This window comes from Rhamphochromis longiceps, linkage group LG3 (genome assembly GCF_057381845.1).
Source record: "Rhamphochromis longiceps isolate RC_006_pf linkage group LG3, R_longiceps_female_GT1.1, whole genome shotgun sequence".
Lineage (NCBI taxonomy): Eukaryota > Metazoa > Chordata > Actinopteri > Cichliformes > Cichlidae > Rhamphochromis > Rhamphochromis longiceps.
The window spans coordinates 14,538,525-14,562,328 of record NC_140559.1 but is presented as its reverse complement, the minus strand read 5'-3'; the positions used below and the strand labels follow the sequence as shown (position 1 = coordinate 14,562,328).

Below are 23,804 nucleotides of genomic sequence, written 5' to 3'. Positions count from 1 at the left end.
TTTTGGTTTGACACCAATGTTGTCCATGCCTGATCAGCTTTCCATGATGTCATTCTCCACCACCCTTGGGGGCGTCTCCCATTTTGACCTCTTTGACCTTGGGACTTCGAGGCCATATTCGACACAGATGTTTCTGTATACTATGCCGGCCAATTGGTTATGACATTGTGTGTGTATGTATGTATGTATGTATGTATGAATGTATGAATGTATGAATGAATGAGAACTGGGCGATAGAACGATAACGATATGTATCGCGATATAACTTTTTCTCGATAGAAAAATGTAACTATCGCGATAGACCTCGCCGCTCTTGTCCTCTTAAAAAAAAAAAAGAAAAAAAAGAACTGCCAATCCAAATTACGTAGCGCAGAGCCGAACCAATCACAGCCGCAGCGTCACGTCACGTGACTTGTTACGTACAGCACAAGTGCCAAGCCGCACATGTGTATTTGTTTGGGAAGCAGCCGGCCACCATGGAGGAAATGAGTGTGCCGACTAGAAAAATCAACCGAGCGTGACCGAAGAGAAAACAGATGATGGTTCCAATGCCGGAGAGATTGTCGAACAGAAGAGCCATAGAAGTTCCGTAGTGTGAAGGTATTTCGGCTATTTCAAGTCTGACAAAAAACAGAGTAGCGTGCACTGTAAATTGTGCCGAAAGCAAGTCTGGAAATACAATAAACTGGTGCATGCGCTACGTCCACACGTACCCGTTATTTTTGAAAACGCAGATTTTTCTATGCGTTTGCACCTTTCGTCCACACGTAAACTGTGTTTTTGGTCACTGAAAACGGAGATTTTTGAAAACTCCGTTTTTGCATTTACGTGTGGACTAGAAAAACGGAGAAAACGCAGTGTCAAAGGTGTGCGCATTTTTTGACGTCACACTGTGCGCAACGTTATTGTTTTGGTGAAATGAATTTCTACAATACTGTTAATTCTACTCTCTGCAGTGTTTAAATGCTTACATATACACACACACACAGTTACTGTCCCTCCACACATATGACTCGGTTCTGCTTCTATGCCCCAGCTTTGTTTACTTTTTCCCACCGAGGCTTCTAGACTTCTGATTGGCCAACATTTCTGCACAGTTAGGAATCTAGCGCCACCTGCTGCTTTGGCATGTTCATAGCAGCGTTTTCCTTCATTGCTCCCTTTATGTGTGGACGGGATTATTTTTTAAAACGAAAACGGAAAATCTCCGTTTTCAAAAATACCCGTGTACGTGTGGACGTAGCCTCAGTCTCTGACTGGAAGCGCTAATTCGTCATTCAGCTTTTGTCAGACTAAAGTAACTGTTAAAACTGTTTGAAAAGCTAAGCTATACAACAAGGAGAGATTGAGAATTTCCTTTTAGTTGTTTGTATGTATGTATGTATGTATGTATGTATATATATATATATATATATATATATATATATATATATATATATATATATATATATATATATATATATATATATATCCATAGGTCCGTCATCCTATTCAGGATGATATAGAGATCAAAGTAGCACGGAGGGAGGTTAGCCAACTAACGGAGTTGCAGAAAGGTGCGACAAAGAAGGTGCATAAGAAATACAGCAAGCTGTCCATACCTGAGGCCTTGGAAACTACCAAGCAAAGACTCACAGCCTTGGCCAGCCGCTTGAGGAGGTACACCAGAGAGACAGAAGGCAGGAGAATAAACCAGCTGTTCTCCACAGAACCAGCAAAGGTGTACTCTCAGTGGCAAGGGAACAATAATAATAATAAGAGAACAGCACCACCAAGGCTGGAGACGGAGCAATACTGGAAGAGCATATGGGAGAAGGACGCAACCCATAACGGCAATGCTCAGTGGCTAGTGGATCTGAGGGCAGACCACAGCGACCTCCCTGAACAGGGTCCAGTAACCATCACAGTGGCAGATAGAAAGGGTCTCCAGTATGAAGAGTTGGACAGCACCAGGGCCCGACATGGTTCACGCCTACTGGCTAAAGAAGCTGACTGCACTCCACGAGCGTCTGGCAGCACAAATGAACCAGCTGCTAGTTAACGAGAGACACCCGGAATGGCTAACCGAAGGTCGGACGGTCCTGATCCCCAAGGACCCCAAGAAGGGACCGGTCCCCTCCAACTACCGACCAATAACCTGCCTCAGTACTACATGGAAGCTCCTGTCAGGCATCATATCGGCTAAGATGAACAGGCACATGGGTCAATACATGAGCGGGACACAGAAAGGAATTGGCAAAAATACCAGAGGCGCAAAACACCAGCTACTGGTAGACAGAACAGTCAGCCGAGACTGCAAGACCAGACTGACCAACCTGTGCACTGCCTGGATTGATTACAAGAAGGCCTATGACTCAATGCCCCACAGCTGGATACTGGAATGCCTAGAATTGTACAAGATCAATGGGACCCTAAGAGCCTTCATCAGGAACTCAATGGGGATGTGGCGTACAACACTAGAGGCCAACTCCAAGCCCATAGCACAAGTCACCATCAAGTGCGGGATCTACCAAGGAGATGCTCTGTCCCCACTGCTGTTCTGCATAGGCCTGAACCCCCTCAGTGAGATCATTAACAAGACTGGCTACGGATACCGACTACAGAACGGAGCAGTTGTCAGCCACCTCCTGTACATGGATGACATCAAGCTGTATGCCAAGAGTGAACGAGACATCGATTCACTGATCCACACTACCAGGCTATACAGCAATGACATTGGAATGTCGTTCAGACTGGAGAAGTGTAGTCGGATGGTAACAAAAAGAGGGAAGGTAGTCAGAACTGAGGGGATTGAACTACTAGAAGGCAACATTGCAGACATAGAGGACAGTTATAAGTACCTGGGGATCCCGCAGGCAAATGGGAACCATGAAGAGGCCGCTAGAAAGGCTGCAACCACCAAGTACCTGCAGAGGGTCAGGCAAGTCCTGAGGAGTCAGCTGAATGGTAAGAACAAGATCCGGGCCATCAACACGTACACCCTGCCCGTGATCAGGTACCCTGCTGGGGTAATAGGCTGGCCAAAGGAGGAGATAGAAGCCACTGACATAAAGACAAGAAAGCTCCTTACCATGCATGGAGGGTTTCACCCCAAGTCCAGCACCCTGAGGCTGTACGCTAAGTGGAAGGAAGGAAGGGGGCCGGGGACTGGTGAGTGTCAGCACCACAGTCCAGGATGAGACAACGAACATCCATGAATACATTGGGAAGATGGCCCCAACTGACCGAGTGCTCAGTGAATACCTCAGGCAGCAGAATCCCAAGAAAGAGGAGGGAGACGAGGAACCATTATGGAAGGACAGGCCCCTGCACAGTATGTACCACCGGCAGATAGAGGAGGTGGCTGATATCCAGAAATCCTACCAGTGGCTGGACAAAGCTGGACTGAAAGACAGGACAGAGGCACTAATCATGGCAGCACAAGAACAAGCTCTGAGTACAAGATCCATAGAGGCTGGGGTCTATCACACCAGGCAAGACCCCAGGTGCAGGCTGTGTAAAGATGCCCCAGAGACAATCCAGCACATAACAGCAGGGTGCAAGATGCTAGCAGGCAAGGCATACATGGAACGCCATAACCAGGTGGCCGGCATAGTGTACAGGAACATCTTTGCCGAGTATAACCTGGAAGTCCCGAGGTCAAAATGGGAGATGCCCCCAAGGGTGGTGGAGAATGACCGAGCTAAGATCCTGTGGGACTTCCAGATACAGACGGACAAAATGGTGGTGGCTAACCAACCGGACATAGTGGTGGTAGACAAACAGAAGAAGACGGCCGTAGTGATCGATGTAGCGCATAGGTGTCAAACTCTGGCCCGTGGGCCAAATTTGGCCCGCAGCCTAATTACATTTGGCCCACGAAACCATACCAAATTACTATTAGAGCTGGCCTACTGGTATTATACAGCTAATATACAGTGGGGCAAAAAAGTATTTAGTCAGCCACCGATTGTGCAAGTTCCCCCTCCTAAAATGATGACAGAGGTCAGTAATTTGCACCAGAGGTACACTTCAACTGTGAGAGACAGAATGTGAAAAAAAAATCCATGAATCCACATGGTAGGATTTGTAAAGAATTTATTCGTAAATCAGGGTGGAAAATAAGTATTTGGTCAATAACAAAAATACAACTCAATACTTTGTAACATAACCTTTGTTGGCAATAACAGAGGTCAAACGTTTACTATAGGTCTTTACCAGGTTTGCACACACAGTAGCTGGTATTTTGGCCCATTCCTCCATGCAGATCTTCTCGAGAGCAGTGATGTTTTGGGGCTGTCGCCGAGCAACACGGACTTTCAACTCCCGCCACAGATTTTTTATGGGGTTGAGGTCTGGAGACTGGCTAGGCCACTCCAGGACTTTCAAATGCTTCTTACGGAGCCACTCCTTTGTTGCCCGGGCGGTGTGTTTTGGATCATTGTCATGTTGGAAGACCCAGCCTCGTTTCATCTTCACAGTTCTCACTGATGGAAGGTGGTTTTGGCTCAAAATCTCACGATACATGGCCCCATTCATTCTGTCCTTAACACGGATCAGTCGTCCTGTCCCCTTGGCAGAAAAACAGCCCCATAGCATGATGTTTCCACCCCCATGCTTCACAGTAGGTATGGTGTTCTTGGGATGCAACTCAGTATTCTTCTTCCTCCAAACACGACGAGTTGAGTTTATACCAAAAAGTTCTACTTTGGTTTCATCTGACCACATGACATTCTCCCAATCCTCTGCTGTATCATCCATGTGCTCTCTGGCAAACTTCAGACGGGCCTGGACATGCACTGGCTTCAGCAGCGGAACACGTCTGGCACTGCGGGATTTGATTCCCTGCCGTAGTGTGTTACTGATGGTGACCTTTGTTACTTTGGTCCCAGCTCCTTGCAGGTCATTCACCAGGTCCCCCCGTGTGGTTCTGGGATCTTTGCTCACCGTTCTCATGATCATTTTGACCCCACGGGATGAGATCTTGCGTGGAGCCCCAGATCGAGGGAGATTATCAGTGGTCTTGTATGTCTTCCATTTTCTGATGATTGCTCCCACAGTTGATTTTTTCACACCAAGCTGCTTGCCTATTGTAGATTCACTCTTCCCAGTCTGGTGCAGGTCTACAATACTTTTCCTGGTGTCCTTCGAAAGCTCTTTGGTCTTGGCCATGGCGGAGTTTGGAGTCTGACTGTTTGAGGCTGTGGACAGGTGTCTTTTATACAGATGATGAGTTCAAACAGGTGCCATTCATACAGGTAACGAGTGGGGGACAGAAAAGCTTCTTACAGAAGACGTTACAGGTCTGTGAGAGCCAGAGATTTTCCATGTTTAAGGTGACCAAATACTTATTTTCCACCCTAATTTACGAATAAATTCTTTACAAATCCTACCATGTGAATTCATGGATATTTTTTTCACATTCTGTCTCTCACAGTTGAAGTGTACCTCTGGTGCAAATTACTGACCTCTGTCATCATTTTAAGTGGGGGAACTTGCACAATCAGTGGCTGACTAAATACTTTTTTGCCCCACTGTATATATTGTTTAGTATTAAGCTTTGCTTGTTCCATATTCAGTTTTTCGGCAAAACGTTTTTGAGTCCATAAGAAAAGATTCATTCTTATATTTGGAGGAATAAATATATATTTCAATAACTATTAACTATTAACGTTAGCCCGCGACTTTGTTCCAGTTTTGAATTTTGGCCCACTGTGTATTTGAGTTTGACACCCCTGATGTAGCGGTTCCGAATGACAGCAATATCAGGAAGAAGGAACACGAGAAGCTGGAGAAATGCCAAGGGCTCAGAGAAGAGCTTAGAAAGAGGTTAGAATCGTGACCACCAGTCCTGTATATACCAGTTGCTCACTATTTTCCATGTAGAGGTATAATTATGATTTGTACATTGAATGTAAAATTCATATGAACATTAAAAGTGTTTATATTTAAACACATACTTTTTTTGTTTGGTTTTCAGACTGAATGGCTGTTTCCTCTCTAAGAGAAGCTGCGAATCTCTGTCCTTAGTTCTCAGCGCCCAGTCCTCTAATCTGAGAGAGCTGGATCTGAGTAACAACAATCTGCAGGATATGGGATTGAAGCTTCTGTGTGCTCCACTGCAGAATCCACATTGCATACTGGAAACTCTCAGGTTGGTAAATTTCAATTGTTGCTGTATCTTAGTATTTTTAACATTTCTTAGTCACTGTAAACTGCCACATTTCTGTGTATAAAATAAGACAAGAATTTCATTCAGTCCTGAAACATTAAAAATGCGGTACACTATAAAGCCAATGGTTTTTTTGGTGGTTTTTTTTTTTTTTTTTTTGCATTTGTGTTCTTTATCTTTCAGGCTGAATATTTGTAATCTCTCAGAGAAAAGCTGTGAAGTTCTGTCCTCAGTCCTCAGTTCCCAATTCTGTAATCTGAGAGAGCTTGATCTGAGTAACAACAATCTACAGGATTCAGGAGTCAAGCTTCTGGGTGCAGCAGTGCAAAATCCACATTGTACACTGGAATCACTCAGGTCAGATCAAAGGATATTTTATTTTTTATCCAATTACACATTTAACCAATTAAGCATTTTAGTTAATAAAGGTAAATTTCATTCGTTTGTCATTGTATCTTAGTATTTCTAATGTTTTTTAGTCAAAATAAACTGCCACATTTCTGTTTTTAAAATAATAAGGCAACAATTTCAGACAAATTCAACAATTTCAAAATCTATTAACTTCTTATATCACTATCAATATAATGTCTTTGTGTTCTTTATTTTTCAGGCTGAATTCCTCTAATCTCTCAGAGAAAAGCTGCAAAGCTCTGTCCTCAGTTCTCAGCTTCCAATCCTCTAATCTGAGACAGCTGTACCTGAGCGACAACAACCTGGAGGATTCAGGAGTGAAGCTTCTTTCTGCTGCACTGCAGAGTCCACACTGTACACTGGAATCACTGTGGTCAGAGTTATGTCTTTTTCACCCGACATTATCTAAAATCTGTTGGGGGGGGTGGATTATTAGACTCACAATTGCAGTCTGTAAAGCTTTTCAAAACACTGAAAAGACTCTTGGAGTTCTTTTTTGACCAAATTATGGCCTTTAATGTGCATTTTAAAGATAAATATTGTTAAATTTTAAAACATCCCGGGTCATAATGGTGTTTAAAAACTCAACCATACACTTATTCCTTTTAGGCTCGTTTATTGTAATTCATTATTTTCAGGTTGTCAGATAAGCTCAGTTAGAAGCCCTCAGTTAATAACATATGCTGCACTGACAGTATTAAAAAGGAGCCACATAGAGAGAGCATATTTCTCCCATTTAGCTTCTCTCTTCATATGTCCTAATTTCTCATAGTTCCATATTATCCCAATGGCACACTTTACTGCTGTCTTACTTCAGCTATGAGACCCCTCCCGGTGGAACCACGTTCTACTTTGGATTAAGGAGAAAGACATGTACTTTTAAGTTTAGATATCAGAATTTTGTTTTTTCTAAAAAGTATAGTGAGGGATGAGTTAACCCTCCCTCCTCCAGTTTTGGAGGTTTTCTTCTGGTAAAAGGGAGTCCTTCCTTCCAAGTGCTGCTCAAAGGCATCTGTGCGATTGTTTGGATGGATTTTCTTCTCCACTCTTCTACACCTTCTGCACATTCAGTAGATGACAGTCATTGTATCTGAGAAGGGAAAAACAAAGACAGACCTTCAGTGAAGTGTTTTCAGATGAATTGTTTTGTGTGTCTGCAGTCTTGCAGGCTGTCTGCTTACAGAGGAAGGCTGTACTTCTCTGGCCTCAGCTCTGAGCTCCAACCCCTCCCATCTGAGAGAGCTGGACCTGAGTTACAATCATCCAGGAGACTTAGGAATGAAGCTGCTCTTGGCTGGACTGAAGGATCCAGGCTGGAGACTGGACACTCTCAGGTATGGAGAGAATGTCTGATAGAGGAGGAAGAGCTGGAAACATTCCCTGTGCCCTTATCTCACCTCCTGTTTGTTTTATCCAGGTATGACATTGTTTTCCTTTCCTCAAAACCAGTGTTGAGCAAGTTACTTTGAAAAAGTAATTAGGTATAGTTACTAAGTACTTCTTCAAAAAAGTAACTGAGGTAGTAACAGAGTTACTACATCTAATATTCTGAAAGTAACTAATTACTAGGAAAAGTAACTATTATGTTACTTTAAAAAATGTTTAACTCTCTGGGGTCCAGGGTTTAATTGGCTGTTTTTGACTTTTGATTTTACCTCTGCATATACACCTTAAAAAAACCGTTAACCTTGTTGTGTTTGGTATAATTCTTTTCAGCACCATCTCACATGTCTGAATTTACAGTCATTCTTTCATTTTGACATACTGTATTAACACAAGTGATCTAAAATCAGACAATAAACGTAAAATCGGAGTAGAAAAAAAGTTATATTTTTAACAGTAACAACCACAAACATGTTTAATGATTCATTTTCATGATTTGAAATGCAATTCTAAATTGTAAATGTTAAAAACCTATACACAAGTTTTGCAAACAACAAAGTTATATTAAGCTATTTACCTAAAAATACAAAACAATACAATACAACTTTATTTATATAGCACATTTAAAAACCAACGGTATACCAAAGTGTTTCACCAGAAAACAGCAGGTTAAAACATTAACAATATAAGATCATTAACAAAGTACTGAATATGCTAACAGGTCAATGGCACTAATTACACAAGAATAAAAGTGAATATCAAATCAAACTTGCTAAAAACACACAGGTTTGAATTAGAAGAAGATATATAGAAAGAAATTTTTTTTATTTTGTATAAAATACAGGAGTTAACTAACCGGGAAAGAAAGTTTAAATAAGTGAGTTTTTAATCGTGATTTAAATGATTGGATGGAGTCAGATGCGTGAATAGCAATGGAAGGTTGTTCCAGGGTTAGGTGCAACCAGGGCAAATGCACGGTCGCCTCTGGTCTTAAGCTGAGATCTAGGCTGTACCAAGAGCAATTGGGCTGATGAGCTGAGGGCATTCCCACGGGTGTATGGTCCAAGAAGTTCACCAAGATAGCTAGGTGCTGTATTATTTATAATTTTGAAGGACCTGTTCGAAAGATAAGATTTAAGCCAGTTAAGGACGTCACCGCTAATGCCAACTGTATGTTCTAACCTCGTTAGTAGAATATTATAGTCCACCATATCAAGGGCTGAGGACAAGTACAAGTACAACAAGTTCAACAAGTACAAGTACCTCGGGCTGTGGGTGGACAATAAACTGGACTGGTCATGCAACACAGAGCACCTGTATAAAAAAGCCCAAGCCGACTGTACTTCCTCAGGAGGCTGAGGTCTTTTAACATCTGCAGGAAGCTCCTGAGGATGTTTTACCAGTCAGTGGTTGCTGGAGTACTTTTCTGTGCTGTGCTGTGCTGGGGGAGCAGCACAGCAAAGAAGGACTCATCCAGGCTGGAGAAACTGATCAGGAGGGCTAGCTCTATGGTCGGCATGAAGCTGGACACTCTGGTGACAGTGGCAGAGAAAAGGACATTAAAGAAACTGATGGACATTATGAACAATGCCAGGCATCCTCTGCAGACGGCCATTAACAACCAGAAGAGTCTGTTCAGTGACAGGTTGCTTCTCCCAAAGACAAGAACTAACAGACTTAAAAACTCCTTTGTCCCACACGCCATCAGACTGTTTAACTCCTCTCTGGAGGGGAGAGGGAGGGGAAACAGGAGGACAAAGGAGGGGGGAACAACTAAGCTGTAGTGCCTCTTCACCTCACTGTGCAATACCTTTTGTGCAATACTTTTGTAAATAGTCAACAGTGCAATAGACCTCAATACTTGAAATGTGCAATTCACTTGTATTTTTATTTTTTATTCCTATTTATTCTATTTATCCCCTTCGTATATTTTATTTATATTGTCTCTGTATTTATATATATGTGTGTGTGTGTGTGTGTATATATATATATATATAATATTCTGTAACTCTGTAACTTCTGTCGGTGCTGTGCTTTTTTGGAAATCGAATTTCCCAGAGGAACCCACCCGAGGGATTAATAAAGTTCTATCTAATCTAATCTAATCTAAGTCCAGTAAGACTAAGACCGCAGAACAACCTGAATCGGCAGTTAGGAGAAGATCATTAAGGACTCTCAGCAGAGCTGTCTCAGTGCTATGATGTGTTTTAAAGCCAGACTGAAATTTATCACTGATGTTGTTTGCATCCAGATAGGCCTGGAGTTGCGAGAGAACTACAGCTTGCAAATGTATTCGGCCCCCTTGAACTTTTCCACATTTTGTCACATTACAGCCACAAACATGAATCAATTTTACTGGAATTCCACGTGAAAGACCAATACAAAGTGGTGTACACGTGAGAAGTGGAACGAAAATCATACATGATTCCAAACATTTTTTTACAAATAAATAACTGCCTGGGCAGGCTGGGACCACTGTATTCCCCTCCTGAGTCGCCTGACGGTTTGCCAAAATCGCTCTGAGGCAGTCCGAAAGTCTTTTTCCATGCCTCCAAACTCCTCCCACACCCAAGCCGCGTTCTGTTTGGCCTCTCACTACCTATCACTGCCTCCAATGTCATACAGGCTAGTCAAGCTCTCAGCCTGATGGTTCCACCAGTGTCCGACCTCTTATCTGCTCCTTTTCCTGACAGAGGCAGAAACAACTCCCTGCCTAGCCTTGATTATTTAATGTTATCCTACTACTGATTCCATTTATCTAGTTCGGGAAGAGTCTTTTGACCCTCAAAACACAGAGCACCAACTCGTAAAAAGCACATGTGATGTGTATAAGTTCAGAGGATAATTCTTAGATCTTATGTAGGTGTTTGTATATTGTTCATTTCGTATTCCACCTTCTGTTAACTGAGCTAGCCCACCGTCTGGTGACGTCATACAGTTAGTAAGGTTAGTGTCAGATGAGCGGTGGATAGGTCCAGTGGGGGGTGCACTGATTCCTGTGGGATGTGATGTGTGCGTGCATGATGAGTAAGTATTAACCTGTGTTGCATGTTTCTTTGTTGGTGTTGATACCATGATATGTCAAAGGAGCTTGCAAAGAAAAGCGTCTGGACTTCTTTAAGTTACTTGAAGACGTTTCACCTCTCATCCGAGAAGCTTCTTCAGTTCTAAGGTCAAATGGTGGAGAGTCCCAGATATAAACATAGTGGGAGTGACCCCCCACAGAGGGACAAAAGGACCCCTGATGATCCTCTAATCGCCTGAGCCAAGGTGTGAAATTGGGTGTGGGCCCCAATCAGCCAGAGTTTCGGGTGGGTTCATTGTGAAACCTGGCTCCACCTTATCATGCGAATTCCTGAGATCAGATGGCCCAGGATGTGAGTGGGCGTTAAGGCGTCTGGGAAGGGATCTCAAAACTGGATTATAGATGGCAGAGAATTGGTGTCGTAAACCCCCGCCTCTGTTCAACGATGGTCGCTCACAGTGGACATAGATGGCTTCTTTCACTCCTCTTTCAAACCATCTGTCCTCTCTGTCCAAAATGTGAACATTGGCATCCTCGAAAGAGTGTCCTTTATCCTTAAGATGCAGATGGACTGCTGAGTCTTGTCCTGTGGAGGTGGCTCTTCTATGTTGTGCCATGCGCTTGTGAAGTGGCTGTTTGGTCTCACCAATGTAGAGGTCTGGGCATTCCTCGCTGCACTGTACAGCATACACTACCATACCCACCCGAAACTCTGGCTGATTGGGGCCCACACCCAGTTTCACACCTTGTCTCAGGCGATTAGAGGATCATCAGGGGGTCCTTTTGTCCCTCTGTGGGGGGTTACTCCCACTAGGTTTATATCTGGGACTCTCCACCATTTGACCTTAGAACTGAAGAAGCTTCTCGGATGAGAGGTGAAACGTCTTCAAGTAACTTAACCCTTTACAGCCGATCGGAGCGGGCACGCTCTGTTTTGCGTAACTATTTTTAAATCCCGGTAGCACTGCAACCACGTAAGCTAGTGCAAAGTTTTTTTTGCATATGAAACCGGAGGAGTTGTACTTACATCTTATGCCATCAGCTTGTCCTAGGTCACGGTTTCCTTCCACACAAAGCTTTGCAAAAACTGCATAAAAAGCGCTTGCAGGAACAAAAACATAATATTCCAGAAACACACTTTACCGATCCAATCAGCTGGTCATAACACTTCCTACGTTGGAATAGACGTCAGCGCGAACTTTTGCATTTTCGCCATTACCTGCCCGAAACCGGAAGTGATGTCATTTTCGCGGAAATGTAGTCTTTTTTACTATCAGGGCCTCAGGGCCTATACTCGTCTTTTTAAAATTTATCTTTGACTTTATGACTTTCTGTGTCGTTTCTGGGATGCTTTGGACTCATATTGCACTGCTGGAAATAGTTTATTTTGATGCATATGCTGCTTTTTTGCAAATTTGCAGTATAATATTTATTTTCGTTTTTCCTGCAGTGTATAAAAATTGGTATATTTCAAAAATAAAACTATGAAGACACTCAAAATAAATTTCCTGTGGTGGGAAACTATTTTGTGCAACTTTTTTGTATTTACAGTTTTGAGGGATAAGCCTCTTAAATTTCTCTAACTACAAATATATGTTAAAAAAGCAAAAACGATTTTCAATTTTTTTGTAGTTTATTGCACTTTTTTGCAATTTATGTAATTACTATGCACTTAATGAATACATATTATTAAAATCTGGGCTATAATGGTTGTATTGATGTATAGCAACTTGAAATGCTCCCAAAAATGGCTCCACAGCATGTAAAAATATGATATAAGCTCTGGCGGACTTGGTTCTATGGTAGGTCTTAAAGGGTTAAAGAAGTTCAGACGCTTTTCTTTGCAAGCTCCTTTGACTACGATGACCTGGAAGACTGAGAACCTTCACAGACACGATACCATGATATATTTGGCTGTAGCTCAGGTGGCAGAGCAGGTCAGCCACTAATCAGAAGGTCGGTGGTTCGATCCCAGGCTGCCTCCTGGCTGCATGCCAAATATCCTTGGGTAAGATACTAACCCCATGTTTGCCTACTGGTGGTGGTCAGAGGGCCCGGTGGCGCATGCCAAATATCCTTGGGCAAGATACTAACCCCATGTTTGCCTACTGGTGGTGGTCAGAGGGCCCGGTGGCGCCAGTGTCCGGCAGCCTCGCCTCTGTCAGTGTGCCCCAGGGCAGCTGTGGCTACAATGTAGCTTGCCATCACCAGTGTGTGAATGTGTGTGTGAATGGCTGAATGTAGTGTAAAGCGCTTTGGGGTCCTTAGGGACTAGAAAAGCGCTATACAAATGCAGGCCATTTACCATTTACAATTTAGAAGCTAATGTAGTTTATAGTTGCAATGGTATAGGCTATGCATGCGATGCGTGAATTCACCCTAATTTTACACACGAATTGATGTCAGATAGTTTATCCTGGTTTAGCTTTAGTTTGCCACATGTATGGTCCTTAATGTTTCTAACTTCATGCCTCTATTATCAGAGCTTCCCTGTATGGTATATGTGGTGCTCGTGATTCCTTAATCTATGTTACAGAGTTTATAGCAGACAATTTGTTATGAGGACCGCTAAATGCAGATCGTAGTTTGACCGGAAGTATCGTGTTCTCATTTGAACTTCACAATTAGAGCATTACGGTGGTTTATAATGGGGAAGCCTTGATTTTGTACAACTACCGGAAGTAGTTCATGTGTACTGACGGTAACTTAACCTCGCACTATTGTCGTTTAGTTGGCACAGTGTAAGCAGTAGCTCTCCAGAGTCAATTATTCTGTGTTTCTCCTTTCTTCATCCATTCATTGATCTCATAGTCTCCTGCTTCTTTTTGCATTGTTTTCATGTCATCTTCTGTTAATGATGGTAGTGAATCTTCTGCCAGACCAACCATTTGTCCTTGATATCATCCTGCCTCGTTTGCTGCCAGGTCTGCAGTCTTCCTTTTGATGTCCTTTGCATTTCATCACTACCTCATCTCTGGGCAGCAATACAGCTTGTATTTGTTCTTCCAGTGGTTCTTCACTGGAGTATTGGTTGTAGTCAGAAAACTCTGTCTCACCCACTGTGGTCCATTCACATGAATTGCTCCATTTCCATATGCTGAGTCTGTATAGCTGTTCACTCTTTTTCCTTTAGAGAGTTGTAGCGCTTTGGTGAAAGCCACAATCTCTGCCACCTGAGCTAAGGCTGGCTGTGTTGGTGTCCACAGACCACAGCCAATGGTTTTGTATGCTGTTGATCCTGTGGTACTCCTGAGTATCCTACTATGGTGAGAGTACTTGTTGACAATTGCTTTAAAATGTTTATTGTTGAAATTGCTGCTCTACTATCAGCCATTAAGCGCATCTTCTCACCATTGATATTGGAGGTCACCATTGGCACAGTCATAGGTGTTGTAATTAGACCTGCATAAACTCCAGGGCCCCGTCAATATGGGTTTTGGTTCAGATTCCCAGGGACCACTTTCCCATTCAGACTGGGGCATCTGTCTGTAGTTTGGTACTCTCTCATCTGTGATATGCCGCCTATCCAGGCACCTGAACACCAAATGAACATAAGACCACCTACATGGAGTGAAGTAGAGAAGGTAGTGAAGCGGGCAAGAGCAGCATCGGCCCCAGGACCTAATGGCATTTCATATAGGCTCTATAAAAACACCTCACGAGTCCTCAAATACCTGTGGAAGCTGATGAAGGTAGCATGGCAGAAAGTAGTGATTCCAAAGGCTCGGCGAAGAGCAGGAGGTATTCTGATCCCTAAGGAGAAGAACTCCTCATCTATCAGCCAGTTTCTCCAGATCAGCCTGCTGACCGTAGAGAGAAAGATCTTCTTCAGTGTCCTGGCCCAAAGACTATCTACTTTCCTGCATATAAATGTCTGGAGCATGCCAGCGTCATCTGGCACCAGATTCAAACTGCTAAGAAAGAACGAAGAGACCTTCGTGTGGTCTTTTTAGACCTTGCCAACGCCTTTGGGTCAGTTCCGCATGAGATCTTGTGGATGGCCTTCAACTATTTCAGCGTACCAAACCACATCACAGGACTGGTCAAGACCTACTTCCAGGATTTACAGTTTTGTGTGACAGCTGAGAACACCACCTCAGCCTGGCAGCACCTGAGAAGTGGAGTTATGGCAGGCTGCACGATGCACTAACTCAGGCTCCTTCCCCACCAGAGAGGTGACATTCCAATAGCTCGTCTCAGTAGCCAGGGATTGGTCTGCCATGTTCTCCCCCCCTGGTCGTCACTGTTCCTTTATCAGTGTCTAACAGTATGTGTATGAGAGCCATGTAATGTCCATGTGTGTATGCTGACTGTGCTGGTCTGACCCCCCTTCTCTTTTCAGGGTGGAGCCTGCTGGAGTCCAATGGTTGAGGCCAGGTCTAAGGAAGTGTAAGTGTGTTTTTAATGGGATTCATGAAAACAAAGCAGCACACATTCAATCATCTTCATCATTCACATCTCTGATGTCAGGAATCATCATCAAAGTGTCAATCAATGAACAGATGATGGATCAATAACTGCAGCTGGATTGTGTTTGTTCTCTCCATCAGATTCCTGTCAACTCACAATCGACACAAACACAGTGCACACAAACCTCCAACTGTCTGACAACAACAGGAAGGTGACACATGTGGAGGAGGTTCAGTCATATCCTGATCATCCAGACAGATTTGATGTTTGTTATCAGCTGCTGTGTAGAAATGGTCTGACTGGTCGCTGTTACTGGGAGGTCGAGTGGAAAGGATGCATTTATATATCAGTGAGTTACAGAAGAATCAGAAGGAAAGGAGGCAGTTACGACTGTGGGTTTGGACGGAATGATCAGTCCTGGAGTCTGTACTGCTCTGATGATGGTCCTCAGTCTGTCTGGCACAATAACAGAGAAACGTCCATCTCCTCGTCCTCCTCCTCCTCTGTCTCTAACAGTGTAGCAGTGTATGTGGACTGTCCTGCTGGCACTCTGTCCTTCTACAGAGTCTCCTCTGACACTCTGATCCACCTCCACACCTTCAACACCACATTCACTGAAACTCTTTATCCTGGATTTTGGTCCTTGTTTCCTGGTTGCTCAGTATTTTTGTGCTGAGTTGAGTGTAAAGAGTGTCTCCTTTTAGAGAAACACTCTGACTGTTGAACAGATAGTTCAGTCTGTACATGTCTCTCTTTCACTCAGAAACACGTTTTCAGATTCATGGATTCAGTCAGTTGATGTTTGAAACTCTTCTAAATGATTCCTTGTAAACTGCTTCCTCTTCAGTCCTTTAAAGATGGAAGCTCCCGTTATTCCAGGATCCACCTGTTGTTTTTCTGTCTTTTTCCACTCAAAGCTTCACAGTGAATCTCAGTATGTTGTGTTTCTCTGAAGCTCAGTTCACAACCAGCTCCTCTGCATTTTCAACAAATCTGAGCTCATTAAAATAAATCCAAATGTTTGATTTCTCTTTCTTTCTTCTTTTTTTTTTTTTTTTTTTTTTTCCCTGTTGGGGTTTTGGATATAAAATTTTTATTCGTTATCAAGAATAGCATTAAACATAACAGCCAAACAGAAAAGAAAAGAAAGAAAAAGGAAAAAGAAAGTAAAGAGAAAAAAAAATTTACACATCCACACACACACAAAAAAAATATTTTCACTCAATTACCCACAGATATAGAAAGAGAAAAAGATAAACTCCAAGAATGAGTTGTCCTTTACACTTACTTCCTATTTAATTGAGAACATCTTAATCGCAACCACCCCCCCTCAACAGTTGGGACAAATCATTTGGCGAATAAGAAAGCAAAGGGGACCAAACATTGAGAAAGAGACCCTCATTTCCTCCTAAAATAGCAGCAGTTCTTTCGTGAGGAATAACTTTAAATAATTCTCTGTACCACAACGTCACAGAGGGAGGTTTATCCTTAACCCAATTAATGAGAATACATTTCCTAGCTACCAGCAGTAGTTTGTCACATAATTTGCGCTGCAAGTGATTCAATGTTACTTCTTTTGAGGGTAGGCCAAGAAGAAAATACCCAGGGTCCCTTTGAATCAGGTTGTTAAAAATATTACTTAGTTCTTGAGAAATGAAGCTCCAAAATCTTTTGATTAATTTACATTCCCAAAAGTAATGAAAAAAAGTGCCAGTTTCTTTTTGACATTTTCTACAAAAATGGGAAATATGAGGTGCAATCTTATGCAAGACATTAGGAGTTATATAAAGGCGATGAATGATTTTGTATTGGGTTTCTCGCAAGTGGTTACAAGTAAAAGTGGAACTACTCATATTAATGGCTCCTTTCCACTCCTCTTCGGTGTATTGATTATTAAGATCTCTCTCCCATTTATAAATGGCGCTCAGTGTGTTGGTACTAAGAGTATATAGGAGAGAGTAAAAAGCTGGGATAAAATGAGTTCTGTCTTTTCGCTTAATAAGAAATGTCTCAATATCATCATATATAACTATTTCTGAAGACTGTGGAATTCTAGAATGAACGAAGTTACGAACCTGGAGAAAGCCAAAAAAATGGTCTCTAGGGATATTAAAATTTGACTGCAATTGCTCAAAGTTCATCAGAATGTTGTTTTGATACAAATCGCCAATTACCCTTAATCCCTTTTTGTGCCACTTATCGAACATGCTACAAGACATTCCTGGAACAAAATCGTTGTTTCTCACTAGAGGAGTCAAGAATGAAGTGCAATCTTCTCTACCCAACCTTTTACGCATTTCCCCCCAGACCCATATTGTATTATAAATGATTGGGTTGTTCTTAATCCCCATTTTTTGATATTGTTTTTTTGTCACAGACAGCTAAGCTCCAAAGGGAATAAGGTAAAGTGGACCAAGAGTCTAGTTGAGAGTTAGAATTTAGATAAGCATGTAGCCACTCCCATAAGACACGGCTATGACATGCCCAATTATAAAAAATTAAATTTGGTCGGCCTAAGCCTCCCCTATCTATAGGCAGTTGTAGAGTTCCAATCCTTAATCTAGGTTTCTTGCCACGCCAGATAAATTTTGAAAAGGCTTTTTCTATATCACAAGAAACTTTCTGAGTGATCAATAAAGGTAGCATTTGTGGGGGATATAATAAACGCGGGAGAATGCTCATTTTAATTAAGTTCACACGCCCCATAAGAGAAAGCGGCAGTTTTTGCCATCTATCTAAATCTTTTTTGATTTTTATTATAACTGGTGATAAGTTCAGTTTCCATAAATCTTTAAGAACTGGTGGAATGTTTAGCCCAAGGTATGTAAAGCCGCTGGGGGACCATTGAAAGGGATTAGAGAAATCTGGCAAGGAGTTAATCTGATCACCCAGTGGCATAACTTCTGATTTCCCAAAATTAATTCTGTAACCAGAGAATGAGCTGAACTCATGTATGGTAGACATAATAGCCGGTATTGATTGTTCTGGTTTTGATAAGAACAGCAGAATATCGTCAGCGTACAATGCTATCTTATGATTTGTTCCACCCACTGTTATACCATGCACATCTTGGTGCTGGCGAATAGCCTCAGCTAGAGGTTCAAGTGCTAATGCAAAGAGGAGAGGGGACAGGGGACAGCCTTGCCTCGTACCTCTTTGCAATGGAAACGCTGATGATTGTATACCATTAGTTATGACACAAGCTTTTGGAAGTTTGTAGATAGTTTTAATCCATGCAATAAAACCCTCGCCTAAGCCAAATCTCTCTAATACACTAAATACATATGTCCACTCGATTCTGTCAAATGCCTTTTCGGCATCTAAAGATATAACATAGGCTTTATGATTTGTCTGATTCAAGTATTGTATAATATTTAATAGTAGATGAGAAACGATTTTGGATAAAGCCTGTTTGATCAGGGTTTATGAGCAGTGGGAGAATGCCCTCAAGCCTCCTTACTAATAACTTGGAGAGTAATTTAGCATCGACATTAATGAGACTGATCGGTCTGTATGATTCACACCTATCTGTAGATTTATTTTTCTTTAGAATTAACAAAATATTAGCCTGTCTGAGTGTTGGGGGCAACTGTTCATTCTTAAAAGAGTCTAAAAACAGAAATGTCAGGAGTTTTCCTGTAATGCAACTCAGGTCAGAATAAATGACACTCAGACAGGTTTGCAGGTTTAACGGGTGAGAGCTCAAACAGAGACTCACACTCCGCAGCAGTTGCCACCCTTTATTTATACTCAAGCATGTTTGCGTCACAGTCACATGCAGGAAGAGATAACATATAACGATAGAGACTTGCGTCACAGACACATGAGTGGAAGAGATAACATACAACGATCACAGACACATGAGTGGAAGAGATAACATACAACGATAGAGACTTCGTGCTGAGCTTGCACAGTGTAACTTCTCTAGTACAAAGAGCAAACACATCTAGAGAACCTCAAATGAAATGTACTTCTATACATAAACATAATAAAATCTTTTAACAATATCAGTCAATGGTCCTGCAAGAAGGTGACTTAGTTTTTTATAAAACTCTGGGCAGAAACCATCAGGCCCTGGTGCTTTTCCTCCTTTAAGGGAGTTAATAGCAAGTCGCACTTCCTCCTCTGTCACAGGGTTATTTAACTCTTTCCTGTGACTTTCTGATAACGATGCAACAGGCACCTTCTCTAGAAATTCCCGCATCTTCCCATCTGTATTACTACACTCTGATGAGTATAAGTGTATATAAAACTGCTTCATAATTCGATTAATATCCATTGTTTCATAATGATTTCTCTTTCTTAATGGGATGTTTCCAAACTCTCCACATGCTCTTACTGTTTCACTCATTGTTGGAAGCTCATCATTTGAAAATGTTTAAGCCATATAAGCGGGAAATATTGGCTTAATAGTGTTGAATGCAGTTCTAAGCAGAATCTGATTGTATCATAATGCATGTGGCTTATCTAATAAACAGCAAAGGTCTTGTGTTTTTCAGATATTTTCAACAGTAATATTTTGCAGTGTGTTGGAAACAGCTTTGTTTGAATGTTCTTAGAAATGTGTAAACATTCCTATATAGCATTGCATATGTTCTGTATCACATTGTTTCGTTAAAAAGTTTGTCCACTGTGCTGAATCGATGTGCTAAATAATGAACATCGACTTTTATTAATCATTTCTTTTCTTTGTGTTTGTCATTTTTGATGTCAAATAAACTTGGTTGCTTTCTCAGTGTTGTGTTCATATGTTACACAGATATTGCACAGACTATTTTTTATTGTATTTTTTATATGGCTGTTTTGTTTTTGTTTTTTTTTAAACTGTAATCTTGTCAGTGAGCTTCTGACAGTCTGTCCTGATATGTGTTGTGGTGAAGTGACTAAAGTATGGTGGTGGTGTGTTGACAGTGTAACAGCACCACTGGCATGGCGTGAGAGTCCAGCTTCAGCCTATGTTTATGTTGGACACTAAGATCCATATATATATATATATATATATATATATCAGCAATATCAGGAAGAAGGAACACGAGAAGCTGGAGAAATACCAAGGGCTCAGAGAAGAGCTCGAGAGGATGTGGAGGGTGAAGGTAATGGTGGTCCCCGTGGTAATCGGAGCACTAGGTGCGGTGACTCCCAAGCTAGGCGAGTGGCTCCAGCAGATCCCGGGAATAACATCGGAGATCTCTGTCCAGAAGAGCGCAGTCCTGGGAACAGCTAAGATACTGCGCAGGACCCTCAAGCTCCCAGGCCTCTGGTAGAGGACCCGAGCTTGAAGGATAAACCGCCCACAGGGGCGTGCTGGGTGTTTTATTTATATATATATATATATATATATATATATATATATATATATATATATATATATATATATAATAAAAAATAAATAGAAAAATAGTAAACAGCAAAATATTAATAAGATGTAGTAAAGGAAAAAAGAGATTTTCAGTTAACTGACTGAATATAAATATATGTACACACTAGTGATTAAATAAAGAAAATCTTAAATAGGAATGTGTGTGTGTGTGTGTGGGGGGGGGGGGGGGGGGGGCAGATTGGATGTTGCACAGGAATGAGCAGCAGTACAAACTAAACAGTACAAAAAAGTTTTTTTGTTTCTTTAGTGGCAGTTATTACAGTATTGCACTTTTTAAAATATAAATATCAATAAAGTGGAGTGACCAGTGCAGATTATAGAGAGTATTTGTGAAGCTGCAGGGTAGCTTCTGAGTGCGTCCTGTGGAGTGTGTGGTGTGTGTTTAAGTGTTGTGGTTGAGGTGTCGTATGGCTTGGTGGTAAAAACTGTTCTTGAGTCTTGTAGTCCGAGCAGACAGGCTCCTGTAACGTCTGCCAGATGCTAACAAGGAGAACAGCTGATGTGCGGGGTGGCTGTGGGCCTTGATGATGCTGTGAGCTTTACGGAGCCAAACTTCTTCAGCCTCCTCAGGAAGTAAAGCCGCTGGCGAGCTTTCCTGATAGCAGTGTCTGTGTGAAGGGTCCAGGAGAAGTCTCGGTGATGTTGACTCCAAGGAACTTGAAGCTGCTGACCCTTTCGACCTTGACACTGTTGATGTGGATGGGCTGGTGTTCTCTGACTGGTCGTTTCCGGTAGTCCACTATCATTTCTCTAGTTTTGCTGATGTCAGGTTATTTCCAGGCACCACTCGTACAGCGCCATCACCTCCTCTCTATAGGCCATCTCATCGTTGTCTGTGATGAGGCCTATGATGGTTGTGTCATCCGCAAACTTGATGATGATGTTGGACTCTTGTTTAGCAACACAGTCGTGTGTGAACAGGGAATATAGGAGGGGGCTAAGCACACAACCCTGTGGCGTACCTGTGTTTAGGATGAGTGATGAGGAGGTGTGCTTACCAACTCTCACCACCTGGGGCCTGTTTGTGAGGAAGTTTAGAATCCATCTGCAGATGGATGAGCTTTGAGGCAAGTTTTGAGGGGACGATGGTGTTAAATGCCGAGCTGCAGTCGATGAAGAGCATCCTTGCATATGTATTCCCTTTTTCCAGGTGAGTGAGGGTGGTGTGCGTTGCCAGGGCGATGGCATCCTCTGTGGCTCTGTTTGTCCGATAGGCGAACTGGAGAGGGTCCGGTGTGTCAGGGAGGGAGGAGCAGATGTGACCTTTGACCAGCCGCTCCAGGCACTTCATGATGACGGATGTCAGTGCAACAGAAAAATGACAGATGCCACCACAGAGTCATAGAAGGTCTTTAAAAGCGCTCCCTGGACTCCAAATGACCTCAGCCGCCTCAGCAGGTAGAGTCTGCTCTGACCCTTCCTGTAAAGAGCATCGGTGTTGTGGCTGCAGTCCAGTTTATTATTCAGGTGAACACCGAGGTACCTATAAGAGTCCACTATCTCAATGTCCACTCCCTGGATGTTCACCGGTGTCAGTGTGGTGGGTCTGCGTCTCCGGAAGTCCACCAACTCCTTGGTTTTCCCGGCGTTGATCAGCAGGTGGTTCTGCTGACACCAGTCCACAAAGTCCAGAGTCCACTGTCTGTGCTCTGAGTCGTCCTCACCTGTGATGAGGCGACTATGGCAGAGTCGTCAGAGAACTTCTGTAGGTGGCAGCGTGGGGAGTTGATGGAGAAGTCTGCAGTGTAGAGGGTGAAGAGGAACGGTGCCAGCACAGTTCCCTGTGGGGCCCCTGTACTGCAGACCAGCGTATCAGAGACACAGCCCTGTGTCCTCACATACTGTGGGCATTCTGTGAGGTAGTCCAGTATCCACTGGGACATGTGGTGGTCCACTCCCGATATCTCCGGCTTGTCTCTCAGAAGTCGTGGCTGGATGGTGTTGAAAGCACTGGAGAAATCAAAGAACATGATCCTCACAGAGCTTCCAGGCTTCTCCAGGTGAGTCAGAGCTCGGTGCAGGAGGTAGATGATGGCGTCCTCCACCCTGATGCCAGGCTGGTAAGCAAACTGCAGCGGATCCAATGAACTCCTCGCCAGGGGGCGCAGAAGATTTAGAACCAATCTCTTGAGGGTCTTCATCAGATGTGGCGTCAGGGCTACCAGCCTGTAGCTGCTGAGGTCCTTGGGATGGGAGGTCTTTGGTACCGATACCACACAGGAGGTCTTCCACAGCTGTGGTACTTTCCCCAGTGACAGTCTCAGGTTGAACAGATAACCTAGGATGCCACACAGTTCATGTGCGCAGCATCTCAGGAGCCTGGAGCTGACGTCATCTGGACCTGCAACCTTACGCAATCTTGCCTTCATATATTGTCTTCAGCTTCACCTGCACAACAGCTGTCGTGCCAAGGTAGGTGTCCCCAAAAGAATTGGTTTGCCCTGCGTCAGGAGCACACACTGGGCTCTCCAAATCACAGACAAACAGTATTCCCCATTTTTGATTTTTAGTTCACAAACACTTCTTAGAACGACCAACTAATCCTGAAACTTTGGAGGTTTTAGCTCTCTGTACAGGGAAGTTACAGGAGGATAAAAATAATTATCAGGCAAAATGTCATTCGTTTGTTAAAATAATCCCGTCTGATACCACGTGAGAACAATAAATATATAATTTTCTATTGTCACCCTAAAACTGAATGGTAATGTAACGATTATTATTATCATTATTGTCATAGGTTTTGGATGGTTCTTGTGACATATTAACATCACCTGATGCGAGATGTATGTCGGGTTTTAGGCACCTGGGAAGGATCTCAAAGCTGGGTTAATTCTGCTCTAGACTTCAGGGTAACATCAGGATCCTGAATCTAAAACGATGAATTACAACACAGTTTGGTTTTCATGAGGCAGTTTCTCAAAAGAGAAGTCAAAGGAAGTGAAAGAGCTGCTGCAGCTATTAAAAATATCTTTCATTAGTAGGAATCATTTCAACACTTGTTCATGACCCATCATTTTGAAGTCAGAAGCTGTGAAGAAGTGCTG

At 42.7% G+C, this 23,804-nt stretch overlaps 2 protein-coding genes across 2 annotated transcripts in view; one reads left to right on the top strand and one right to left on the bottom strand.

Annotated features, from left to right (window-relative positions):
• Nucleotides 1-16,056, top strand: part of LOC146673043 (NACHT, LRR and PYD domains-containing protein 3-like) — a 38,319-nt gene extending 22,263 nt beyond the window's left edge. The window contains exons 7-12 of the mRNA XM_085401402.1: nucleotides 5,960-6,133; nucleotides 6,335-6,508; nucleotides 6,762-6,935; nucleotides 7,723-7,896; nucleotides 15,313-15,359; nucleotides 15,521-16,056. Of these exons, the coding sequence (XP_085257528.1) occupies nucleotides 5,960-6,133; nucleotides 6,335-6,508; nucleotides 6,762-6,935; nucleotides 7,723-7,896; nucleotides 15,313-15,359; nucleotides 15,521-16,056 (1,279 nt within the window). The remainder of the gene's footprint in view (nucleotides 1-5,959; nucleotides 6,134-6,334; nucleotides 6,509-6,761; nucleotides 6,936-7,722; nucleotides 7,897-15,312; nucleotides 15,360-15,520) is intronic.
• LOC146673023 (NACHT, LRR and PYD domains-containing protein 3-like) overlaps nucleotides 1-23,804 on the bottom strand; it is a 505,210-nt gene that overhangs the window by 149,842 nt on the left and 331,564 nt on the right. The gene's annotated exons all lie outside the window — the stretch shown is intronic.